The sequence below is a fragment of the Lytechinus variegatus genome, chromosome 10, assembly GCF_018143015.1.
Source record: "Lytechinus variegatus isolate NC3 chromosome 10, Lvar_3.0, whole genome shotgun sequence".
NCBI classification, from domain to species: Eukaryota; Metazoa; Echinodermata; class Echinoidea; order Temnopleuroida; family Toxopneustidae; genus Lytechinus; species Lytechinus variegatus.
Genome location: NC_054749.1, coordinates 24,594,657 through 24,607,782, shown reverse-complemented (window position 1 = coordinate 24,607,782; position 13,126 = coordinate 24,594,657). Strand labels below are relative to the sequence as shown.

General features: G+C 37.2%; 1 protein-coding gene across 3 annotated transcripts in view; it reads left to right on the top strand.

Annotated features, from left to right (window-relative positions):
• The window catches only part of LOC121422242 (centrosomal protein of 131 kDa-like), a 29,897-nt gene extending 19,471 nt beyond the window's left edge, over positions 1-10,426 (top strand). For all 3 annotated transcript variants that reach the window (XM_041617150.1, XM_041617148.1, XM_041617149.1), the window contains exons 13-20: positions 187-283; positions 1,361-1,578; positions 2,219-2,444; positions 3,589-3,663; positions 4,070-4,218; positions 5,241-5,412; positions 6,681-6,877; positions 7,219-10,426. In XM_041617150.1, coding sequence (XP_041473084.1) covers positions 187-283; positions 1,361-1,578; positions 2,219-2,444; positions 3,589-3,663; positions 4,070-4,218; positions 5,241-5,412; positions 6,681-6,877; positions 7,219-7,354 — 1,270 coding nt within the window. In that variant the 3' untranslated portion in view covers positions 7,355-10,426. The remainder of the gene's footprint in view (positions 1-186; positions 284-1,360; positions 1,579-2,218; positions 2,445-3,588; positions 3,664-4,069; positions 4,219-5,240; positions 5,413-6,680; positions 6,878-7,218) is intronic.
• The last annotated feature ends 2,700 nt before the right edge of the window (positions 10,427-13,126 follow it).

The window sequence follows — 13,126 nt, the reverse complement described above, 5'->3', positions numbered from 1 at the left end:
GATAAAAGTCGAAAACCAGTGTCGGTCAGCTAGGCAAATCAAGGATTTTACTGAAATTATGAGCTGTCATGAAAATGTACCCAGGACCAAAGTTTACTACCTAATTACTTTGCAATTTTACCTCTAGAGATGTAATATTACATCATTACTTTATATTGGATTGCTTCTTTTCTTTGATGTCATCAGTCATTCGAGAGAACTGAGCAAGATCAAGGATGTACAGGCTGCAGCAGAGAAGCTGAGAAGAGAAAAATGGATTGATGAGAAAACAAAGAAAATAAAGGTAAGAATGGGGGAATGTTTCATGAAATAAATGATCAATGATTTTTACTGACAATTTTGCTCTGAGGCAATCAGATGCAAGGTTTTTAGTAGCTTATTTACAAATGGTCAATGATTTTTGTCATCCATCCGTTAACTGTCGTCCGTCCTTCACAAACCTTATGACACATAACTCCGCAACCGTATGTCACTTTTCAACCAGACTTGGTTGGTAGATGGGCTTGGGGGACCTGCATGTTATGCTGCAGTCGGAGGTCACATGGTAAGGTCAAAGGTCATTTTCAGGTCAATGTTAAAGTTTACATGCAAGACTCTCTTATGTAACCTAACTCCACAACCGTAAGTCATTTTTCAACCAAACTTGGTTGGTAGATGGACTTGGGGGACCTGCATGTTATTGTGTAAGGAGGTCACATGATATGGTCAAAGTTCATTTTGAGGTCAACAATACAGTTTATGTGCAAGACTCTTAGGACAACTGTTATTCTGTCTCGGTCATTTCACAATGAAGTTTTGATATAATTCTGTTTCGTGCCCTCGCAAATCACGATATTTGTGGTTATTTTCAGTAGTGGGCAAGACACAAAATCGCTTATGCCTTGTTTACTGCCTATTTGTTTCGTGAAATTTCAACTTAATGTATTTATTATTTGGCACGATGTTTTGTTAACAATTCATCTTATGAGTGGTGTTAGGCCAATGGGATAGTAGGTGAACTATAGCAGGGCTGCTAAGTCTCCTTGATTGTCAGGGAGACTCCCTGAAAGTTGACTGATTTTTAGTTTAAAATGCAGACTTTCAACTTCTCCCTTTTTCATACATTGATTTTTTTTCATTGGATCATGTTTAATATCTCTTCTTCCTTAGTAGATTCCTCCTGAAAAAGTGAATATTAAAGTTGGCAGCTCTGCTATAGCCTAATTGGAAATTACTCAAAATGGTAAATGGGCTTGAATTGCAATGAGACCAAATGGTAAGTAGATGAAGTGCAGTAGACCAACTGTTATTAGACCATGTGAGGTGAGATCAAACGGAAAGTACACCAAGTGGCAATTTACCCCCTTTCATCATCTAACAGGAGATCACTGTGAAGGGACTTGAACCCGAGATCCAACGCTTGATTGCAAACCACAAGACCGAGATCAAGAAGCTGAAGACCATCCATGAAGCCGAGATGCTCCAGGCCGAGGAGAGGGCGGGTCAGAAGTATGTCCGTCATATAGAAGAGCTCAGGGATCAACTGGCTGATGAGAAAGAAGCTGCTTGTGCCAGGGAAAGGGAACTTGCAAAGCAAAGGTGAAGTAAATGTAGGCAGTAGGAAAGGCAGAGTGAGGAACCAACTATGTGGGGAGAGGGGGTGACAGAAAAGGAGAAAGGAGGAGGGGAAAAAAGAAGAAGGGAAGAAAGGAAAGGAATGGGATTGGGAATATGTAGATGAGCATGAAAAGGGGGAGGAGGTAGAGGAAGAGAAAAAGATAGTCGAGGGGAAAGAAGATGAAGCAAGAGGAGGAGTAAGGAGATGATGAGAAGAAAGGAAAGAGGGAAGAAGGAGATAATGAGAAGAAAGTGGATAAATTTGGGCTAATCATTTTTTTGCTCCATTTATTCAATTATTAACTTTATATAGGCATGTTAGTTTCAGCTTCCCAGAGAGTGAATTCTGATCCCAGAATCTTTGAAGGAACTGCGTTTCAATTAAAAACAGTTTTAAGGAGCTCAATTAATTCCCTGTCCTGTCACACATTTCCTTTCAAAACAGAATGTGTAGGCGATGAGTTTATGATGCATGCTTGTACATTATTTTGTTCAAAACTTTTATGGCCCCATTTAGCTTGTCATAATCAAATCATTATGTAATTTGAGGTCAAATATATGAAACATCCCTTAGTTTTTAAATGCCTTTAATATATCGAGGTTCCTCATCTTTTCTTGTCAGATATGAGAAGCAGTTGGAGCAGGAGGAGGCTGCCTACCAGCAGCAGAGGAGGCGGATGTACTCCGAGGTACAGGAGGAGAAGGATCGCATCAATGAACAGGCCAGGAGACAGAGGCAGGAGATGGACAGACTACAGCAGACGATGGAGGCTAACAGTCACAAGGCTATCAGTGCTATGAAGGAGGAGTATGAGAAAGCTAGGGATGAACAGGAGAGAAGACACAGGGTAATATAGTCTATTGGTATTTCATTACATAGCTACAAACTGACAAAAGTCCAATATCGAGTAGTAGAAATAACCAGTTGTCTCGTATTGTATCAAACGTAGTAGGAAAGTGACGTTTCGTCTGCAAGCTGCTAGACTTGGTCAGGCAATGAGCAAAGACGCTGCACACGGGTTATATAGTGTCGGGAGCTATTGTCCGGCCCCACTCAGGTGTGAGCCGCGCTGTGATTGGCCGAAGCCGCTGGCCTGATTGGCCAGCGGCTTGCAGTCGAAACGTCACTTTCCTACTACGTTTGATACATCATGAGACAACTGGTTATTTCTACTACTCAATTCTTCACTACGATGAACCTTTTCCACATCAAGTCCAATATCATTCTCATTGATATTTACCTGTACGGGATGCAGAGAAATGGGGTTAGAGCTTTGAGAACACTAACAGTAGGTTCGGTGTTATCTTTCGGATTGTAGTCAATTTTGATCCAAGCTGTTAATAACACAACATGAGACATTGGTCTGTTAGCTCATTATTAGTTTTAAGAACGTTTCTGTGCAGTGTGGCCAAAATGGTAAGCCCCATACTACTATACTACACTATATTTAAACTCAAAAAGTTTAAAAATCAAGGTTTCTAAATATGAAAGCTTATCCTTTCTTCATATTTTTATATTGCTGTCAAGCATCATTATCAAATGATAATAGGTAATGAGGTGGTTTTGTAAATTTTCAATGTTTGAAACCACATTACTCTGCCGGAATATACATACCAGTAAAAATAAAATTGAAAAGACGTGCCATCATTCTATTGGTGAATGTATCTGTGTTTATTTCTTTCATTTATTTGTCCCGTAATCTAATGAGTTATATAATGCATCTTTAGAATGCCTAAGGCACAACCCTAGAATTATTGCATTAATAATGATTACAATGGCTGGTTTTGGATTTTTAAAATCTGATTTGATGGTGCTCATCAACTTATTAAACTATTAAAGACGTTTAAATAAAAAGTAAAGAACCCTCAAACCAGAAACAAGAGTTGTCATGTAGCATTCCATACTTTGTATCAGTTCATGTTGCAGAGTGCTATTGTTATCACACTATGTAATGTTTCATTCGTTTTTAATGTGCCCATGTGTCTATTCAGGCCGAAGTGAAAGACCTAGAGGAACGTCTGAGGATTGAGAAGGAAGCATGGGAAGAAAACTACATGAAGAAACAGGTAGGAAATTATTTCTGGTAAAGCCATACAAGATTATAATATGATCAGTTAAACAATATGCCAATGAAAATACACCATGTTTGTCAAGCAAACCAGTCAATTAGTTTTTTGTATGCTTTTGTGAAAAAAACATGGTTATTGCGCTATCAGGTGAATTCCGATCTGCTAAATAACAAAAATTGAGTCTCTCTGCGTCAACTCTTCAGACCAAACAACTCTGTCTATACCAGACTAAGGTCTATATGCAGCAGAAGGTCAAGTAAACATACGCTAGGTTTTCTGTTTGCCTCACTGCAACCTCCAGTTGATTTTCTTTAATGCTGGTGATTATGTTAATATGTTTATAATGTGAAACAAAAATATAGGTTTGATATCCTAAATTGTATATATATTCTTGGTTAATTAGGAAACATGGTTGCTGTCTAAAGAGCGTGAACTGAAGGAGCAGGTTAGGAGAGACAGAGACAAGGAGATTGAGATGGTTATCACCAGATTAGAAGACGATGCTCAGTCTTCCAGGGATGAGCAAGAAAGGGCAGCAGAGAATAGGATCAAGTAGGTTCAATATCTTAACATAAACCAGCAATGGATTGTGTGATACATGAGACATATGTTATTTGGAAAGTATCCAAGATGTTAATCATGAGGTCTTGGGTTCAATTCCAACTGAAGCACTGGTAATTTCTTTTTGAAAGACTTCAAGAGTTCATTCACCACTCTGTAACCAAAGGAGCATTTTATAAAATGAGTCGTTGGATGTTTTATCTGACATAATGTGTGTTATATCTAAACGTTACCTTGGTATCAGTCAGACATCTATTCTTCTCAGCGAATTAAAATCAAAGAAAGTTGACAGATCTGACTACTTATCAGTGGAATTCTCAGCGTTGAATGGACAGTCAGTATGACTTAAAAATCTATGTACTTTTTTTCCAGCATTCTATTATGTCATCCACTATGGCTGATTAACCTAGACGTAAAATGTTTCCAAGGTAATTGGTTATATACCTGCTCGGCGTTTACCAGCAAAAATGCTGTCCTGCCGAGTTCCTACGGGAGTTACCAGAAACAGAAAACAGAAACATTGTGGATTCCTTGTATGGCAACTGGCTAGGTTTGGGGGTGGAGGAAGGGGGAATTCCCATATATTATCATATTGTCACTATTTGATCAAGTGTTTGAGTGAGCTGAAGAGACTGAATGAAGGTTAGCAATTTTAGAAAAGGAATGCAAGACATTAAATTTTAGTCTCATGCTAACCTAGCCATTTTGGTATGGGCAATGTGACCTGGTTGGTGTGTCATAAAGCTGTTACGATCAACTACATGAATGACTGGTGATCCTTTTTTCAGAGCTTAACACCAATTTGTTGCACATAACTACCACAAAATAGGATCACCAGTCATTCTTAAAATAGCGCATAACACACAAGCAGCTTTTTGTAAATGCTCACTGGACAGTACAAATCAAGTAGCACTGTGATTTCACTCTTGTATTTTAGTTTCTATTCTAGTTGTATCTTAACGTAATTGTTGACTAAAAAAAAATCATCTCTCTGGGATATTCTTTTTCTCCAGGCGAATCCGAGACAAGTACGAGGGTGAGCTGAGGGAAGTTGAGACCTCTGAGAGAAAGACCCAAGAGAGACTGAATGAAGTGAAAGCTCATCTAGCTGAGGTCGAAGGAGAGAATCTACGAATCGAGGCCCTGTTCAAACAGAAAGATCATGAGGTCAACGAGGTCAATAAGGTCAGTTATATTCGTTTGGAAGTATTGCTTTGCCTTCTATTTCAGAAGATTTTATTTGATTTGTGAGATTGATTTATGAGAGTAATTACCACATTTCTAATGCATACATATCCACTTCAAGGAATGCTCAAGGCAATGATGTAAATCCGAGAGGTGAACCTATTGTTTGGGGGGGTGATTTATTTCCCCCCCCCCCCCATTTGAATAGTATGACGTCACAGATTTATGCCAATGACTCAAGGAGCCTAACAATTCAATATAAATTCAACATAATAAACAGTAAATTAGAAAAAAATATCATCTACACATTAAATTGTAAATTCGCCTACCGGTAAGTCAATTCTATTTGGACCACACAAATCCCCATGACTCTATGGAATAAATTTGAATGAGAAAAGAATTATAACACATGTTTTGCATAAACTGGCCTAAATATTGCTTCAACTTAGACAAATTTATCACTTATGTAAGGTCGACTTATGCAAGTTTGAAAAAATGTGTTATACTCATGCCTATTACTTTAGACTTTAGTTTAAGTGTACATGAAAAAAATTGCGATATCAAATCATTTTCTTATGTATTTTATTGGTTTTTGAAATTTCTTATGTATTTCCATGTTTTTTACCTTTTGATTTTCACTGTTTTTTCAATGAAATTTGTTGGGGACTCTTCTGTGATCATAAAAAGCATAAAATAAATATATTTAGACCAGCAAAACTAAAAATAATCATACATTTATGAATTTTGGTTGAAAACACAATTTGCATTGACTTTGTACACGAAATCACGTTTTTGAGCAATTTTCGGTCTGACATGCACTTACATAATGTTGCGTAATTTCGGAACCACGTACCAGGGTGACGCAAAGTTGGTCTCAAAAGTTGCGCAAGACTTATAAGTAAAAAGTCAGCGAGCGGCGCGGTCAAAAAATTTCGCGCAGCGAAAATATTGCGCGATTCGTTGAGGGGGGCCTCCGAGGCCCCCCCCCCGGCCTAGATAGGGTTAAGGTCGGATTTATTAAAAGTGATTGCAGAAAAATGTTTGTTAATGTAAATTAATTGTGGTGTGAACTATGGCTATTACCATACAAGGTACGCATTCATTATGAGACCATTCTATCTGTGAATTTTTCAACACTCGATTCATTCTTTACTTACATAGTATCATATATACAAACAGGAATCTTGTCTTTTTGGAATCCTCTGTATAGCTTAAAAGTACTACAAGGCTCTGGTATTATCAGCCTTTCTTGCTCCCCTCTTTTTTAGGTTTGTGAAAGACTCAACAAGGAACGTAAAAATGTTGAGGAGGTAATCAGGCAAGAGTTTGCCGATCGCTTGGTTGCCGTGGAGGATGAGAACAAGAGGGTTAAGAATGAGATCTCAGAGATGAGAGCCAGACACAAGCTGGAGCTGACCCGGATTCAAGAGAGCAAGGAGGAGGAGATGGAGGAGGTCCATAAACGGTGAGATGTCAGAGATTATAGATAAAGATGTTGATGATGATGGTGATGGTGGTGGTGATGATGATGATGATGATGGTGATGATGATGATGATGATGATGGTGGTGTTGGTGGTGGTGGAGGAAGAACGCTGTCCAGAGTGAGCAGGGAAACCAAGGCATATTCGTGTCATAGGCAAATCAATGAATTTTTATACCTACATATCTACAGATCATTACTTTTAGAAACGCATTTTCAGTTCTTGTATAAACTAATTCACCATTTTACTTCACCTTCCTCTGATAATCATATATGAGACACTTATGAGTATTTCCGTTTGATATTTTGCATTCATTTCCTTCAGGGTCAAACAAGCAATAGCCAAAAAAGAAGATGTGGTCAGTCAGTTGAGACAACAGCATGCAGCAGCGGTCAAGCGAGCTGACCATCTCGAGTCTCTCTTAGAACAACAGAGGAAACAGCTGGTCAAGAAGAAATGATCTAACAAGTATGTGGTTCTCTGGAAACGGTGGTTTGTTCTCTCTACCTCTAACCCTAAGGATGTGGGTTCAAACTTAAGATGGGACAGCAGAATTCATATAGTATCCCTGTCTTGCTACAGGAAACATCTGGGGCCCATTTCATAAAAGTTCTTGTTATAACAAATTAGCAATTACAGTTAAAGCTACTGAAACCATTAACTTTGTTTGGCTGCTAATAGACCTGTAATAGAAATTAAGTGTAACAAGTCTTTATGAAACAAGATCCTGGTTGAACAGAAATGATGTAAGCAGCATTGTGCATGCTATGGACAGTAGTTTGCCATGCGGGTTTTTCGTAAGGAGGCTACAGGTTCAAATCTAGTCGATGTCGACGGTGGCAGACTGGAGCAATAGGGTTGACCAAAAAGAGCTGAATGTCAAAGTACACCATTGAAAGCAGCTCATCATAAAAAAATGTTTGCAGGAATATAGAGTGGTCATGTGTAACACTGCCGTTCTTTAGACTCAGAACTTTGGAGACTCCCCTCCCTCCCTTCCTGCTCTTAATGTGGTGCAATGCACACAGATACGATAGAAAGGTTTATCAAGGCAGACATTTTATGAGACAGACTAGTAGAAAAGATTATATCAGACAAATAGGCAGTTTCATGTACCATTAATATGAAAGGTGGTGTGAATTGTCTTTGACTTGTGCAATGTCTTGGCTTATGTGAACTTGATTTATTCAAGGTATGATACTGGTAAGTATTATGTTATGAAACAAAGTACCCAATGAGTTGTGTGTGAAATTTCTGGTGTTTGTTCTTATTATTTTCTCTTGAGAACCTAAATTAGGTTAAAACTGTCCATCCTAGAATAAGCGGATATCATGTAAACTAAAATTGAAATTTCAAAAATGTTCATTTGTCAGTGAGAGTTAGAAACGTTCGGAATAGATGTGTTTTGGTTTGATATGAATATTAAGAAAGGAATTTAATATTTATCACATTTATGATGTTGAATGTGTTTCTGGTCAGATTTATTTTATTTCTTCTCATATTAAAACAATGTATATTCAATTGCAATTTTGAAAAAAAAAATCAAAGAGAGATTGAAATGCCGTCCATGAACTTTATATCACCTTGAATTCACCCCTCCATTATTTCATTATTCTTTTAGCATTTCATTTCAGTTGGTTCACACTTGCTACTGTGTAATGAAATAAGATTTTCATATATTGTGGCTCATTATCTTTTTGGAGTTTTGCAAAATACAAAAAAAAACCTTGAAAGTTTTATCATCAAAGTTTGATACTGGATTTACTCTAAAATTTGTACATTGCCTTATTTATTAACAATTCTGAAGTTGTAATTGACAGATTATCTGCCAGCCTTGTGAAACTTCGTACTTTCTGAAAGGTAACTTGTATTTTCTCTACTCACTGACCGAAAGCAAGGACTTTGCAATTTTAAGCTGCCTATTAATTTATGTAAAAACCAATGAATAATTGAAAACCTTGCATAGTATTTTACTTAGATTATTCCTGAATAAGAATGATGATGATTATGATGATGATATCGATGCCCATGGCAATGACAATGATGGTGGTGATGATGATGATGATGATGATGACGATGATGATTATGATGATGGTGATAATGATGTTAGTGATGTGAATAAACGTAACTTACATGTAAGTAAGTAGAGAATGGAAATGATAATAATGCAGTAATATAATCCTGCTATTAGTATTACAGAAGATCATCGGTGTATCATTTGCACAATTGAGATTACTCTGAGGAAAAGGAAATCAGTTTTGATATCTGGACTCCGTGAATGTTCATTTCTGCTCTAATAGTGCGGCGATTTGGAATCTGTTATCAGGTTATGTTCCACATAAATGGCATTTAAAGTGCTGGTAAAATCCCCTTGGAAGTGAATTTCACTATTCCAATTCATTTCTAGATTATATTAATATGTGTGCCCTTAATCAGTGATGATGTAAAGGATATGGAATTCTGAAAATTTTGTTCCATTGGATAAAGTTTGATTTGTTTCCCGATCACACTGAAATATCTTTGTATCATTTGTTGATATAAAGCCACTTCTCAGGCATGAAATGGCCTGAAGATGTCAGTGTATGATCTGCGTGTAGCTGTCGTATCCAATCACTAAAATTGTAAGACAAGCTCAAAGGGCCATTTAATAAATATCGTGAGGGGCTACTACATAACTAATAATGAAAAATTATAATTTTCACAAAGAATCAATGGTTGAAAGAAAAATTCAATGTCCACTCTATTCTTGTAGGTTTGGAATATTAGATGATACTGAAGTATAATTACATTATTAACCCTTTACCAAAATATTAGACAGGCTTTAAAATAAAAACACCCCTGTACAAAAAAGAGTATCAAGAGCAGATGTTAAGAGCAGAAACCTCCTTGAGATAAGTGCATAGAATTTTCAGTGATTTCTCTTTGCATTTCACGTACTAGGGGATTTTAAGTGCAATTCTCTTTTGAATTATCATATTCTTCCTGAATCTCAGGAAGAGATTGGGAAATGACATTCATCTCCTTTGTCTTGATAGACTAACAAGAAAGGGCATCTTAATGCAGAAGTGATGCAAGTAGTGCAGTATACTACTTCACTTTAATTTTTTGTAATTAGAATTTTGACTTTAAAGGATATATTTTCAGCATATAAATTTGCAATAACTAACACATACGATCCCTCATGCTTACAGAAAAGGTTTTTGTAAGTGTAAAAAAAAAAACACGCTTGGCAGAATCTAAATGTTGCCACAGTAACATGTATGTGTGTGCTTCTCCTGTTATATGATCTAATGACATTCTTTTTCAAGTCCTGGGCATGGACAAGTGTAATGAAATGATACTGTATTTTGTATTTAGATGTGACAACTGAAAACCTTGAATATTTATTGTAAATAGATTTTGAATGAATTAATGGTATTCATAAAGTGTTCAGATTATGTATAAAGGTTCGATGATATGTATATAATAGTTTTAGTTGATGTATGATAGTATGAGATATTTAGATTACAATGATTAAACTCCAAACTAAAGAGATTTTCATTCACAAAATGTTGATTCTTCTGTATACCAGACAAAAAAAAATAGAGAAAATAATCTCAACACAAAGGAATTGATGGATAGTGAGAATGATTTGATTTTATCGAGAGAGAGAGAGAGAAAGGGGGGAGGTGGCAGGAAATGTGTGACAGGGTGAATTAGTGACGAACCATGGTAGGGGCACATCCAACTTACCCCCCCCCCCTTCCAGAGCCATAATTTTAAAGTGGAAAAATCCATGCATAATCAAGTGAAGACCTTTTTTTTGGGGGGGGGCATAAAATTGCCACTTGTTATTTTTTTCTGAATAAAATTGTCCCCTCCCTTTGGAAAATTCTGGATCCGCCCCTGGAGTGAATAGGGATTAGGGAAGGATGAATTGAATTTCAATGGTCAAGGATGAATGGAGAAAAATTGAATGATAAGATGGGGAGGGGGGGGGGGGTCATAGTAGTGTTGTGATACATATGGAGGGAAATCATTGAAAGGGCTTTGCAAGAGAGAGAGATGAGAATTCTATGGATATTATGAAATGGAGAGAGCCTTATTCGAGTTTTCTTTCCCGCCATCCTTTCCCGTTCCATTTTGCCATTTTGATTTATTCCCCATTCCTCACCCATTTATTAGTATTTAGGGATGCTATTGTTCTTACACACATGTTCTTCTTTCCTTCTTCCCCCTCTTTCCTTCCATTTTCCCTTTCTCCCTTTCTTCTCTAGACTACTTCTCGTTTTAAGCTTCATTTCTGTTTCCCCGGCAAAAATATGGGGGGGGGGGTGGGGTGCAAACTTCCCCTGCCCTCGCCAGTTATTACGCCACTGAGAATTAATGTATTTCACGAAACAAATTATGCAAGAGCGAAGCGGGAGCTGAGATCTTATTCAGACTGATTTGAAAAGGGGAATGTTTGCATGAATCAATGAACAGGATAGTATCTCACTAAACAAAGAATATAGTCTAGGATTTTTCTATTAGATTTTAAATAGGTTATGGTTCCCGGAACAAACACTGAAATCCACCACTCCCCCAAAGGACACTACCATTACTTAGCATCTCACTGATGGTACATGTATAAGCATGGGCGGAAATCCCACAGGGACGCCCCCCATCCAAGGGGGGGGGTGCAATATCAAATGCCCCCCCCCCACACACACACACACACTATTTGTGGAAGGAGCAAAAAAAGGGGAGAAGACCAAAAAAAAAGAATGAAAAAGAGAGGAGAAAAGGAAGTGGGGAAAATAAGAGGAGGAAGACGAAAGAATAAAACAAGGTGAAGGCAAGACATCTTTCATGTCGCTATATAAAATTTTCATGCTCGCATTGCCTGTTCTATGAGTCACATATCTTGCTCAAAGGCTGATATGGGGCTTAAAATATTAAGTTTTGAAGTCAATACGCAAAACATTTCTCGCACATTGAGCTTTCATTATTTTGTTTGATTTAGAAATAGATTTTGCTTTAAATTGTTCTGTAAAATGTCCGTGTTATGGTCTGAATATCGACATTTTCATTTTCAGCTAGCATTATTTGATTTGTCAAGTACCCATTCTCTTTGTGTAGGCCCATAGGCCCTATTCCATAAAGTGAAATATCCCTTTACAGGTCTACTTGTCAAAAGGTATCAGCTATCGTTGCACGCTCGCATTTGGATTTTGGGGTTATGTATACCATCATATTCTTACAAACTACTTAAAATTCTCCTTTCATGACAGTTTATCAAATATTTCGGCTCTCGATTTGCGCTCGCGTCATTTTCTGGCCTTAATAATATGAACAAATTTCGCTCTCATTAGGCTTATTAGATTAATAAGTAAAATAATATTTTCTTGAACTCTCAATAAACAAAATGTCTCCTTTTCAGAATAAAATATCGACAAGTCTAATCTCGCGCTCAAGAAGACGAATAGGAAGAAATTCATCATTTTCATATGATGACGCAATGTCCTTAGAATTTCTCGGTCCTATAGTCAAAATGATACTAAAAAATGTAAGCTCGCGCTTCGCACTCGCATCATTTATTAAGTGCGGTATATATCCACTTCAGAATTCTCCTACACAGTGCTTGAAATCAACCCTTTTCAGATGGGAATATCAAATATTTTCAGCTCGCGCTTCGCGCTTGCATTATTGCTAATTTGCATAATTGAATTTTTTTTAGAATGCCCAGATTCTATAGGTCTAAATCGAAGCTCGCGTATGCATGTATATTCTGACACACAGCTTGTTCTTTATTTAAATCAAGCTAAAATTAATCAGTTTCAGATCAGAATATACATTTTTTTTCTGCTCGCGCTTTGCGCTCGCATTATTAATGTAGGATGATCAAATTACTTATCTTTTACCCATTCCTGATTTACAAATCATAAATAGAGTGTCCAGTTATTTTGCTTCCGCTGGCGCTTCGTGCTCGCATTTATTGTGTAATTATATACATATCCTGTTCTTGATTACAAAAAGTGCTTAGAATGCAGCTTTTAGGTCGGAATGTCGAAAATATTCAGCTCGCGCTTCGTGCTCGCAATTTGATTGTTCAAATATTCATAGCCTTCATGGGTAACTGCAAACAGTCATCAACAGGCCCCTTTCGATCAGGCCAGAAGGTATATTAAAAATTTCTGCTGGCGCTTTGCGATCGCAGTAATTATTTGTTATTTATGCATCTTGTTCAGGATCACAAACACTGCTAAAAATG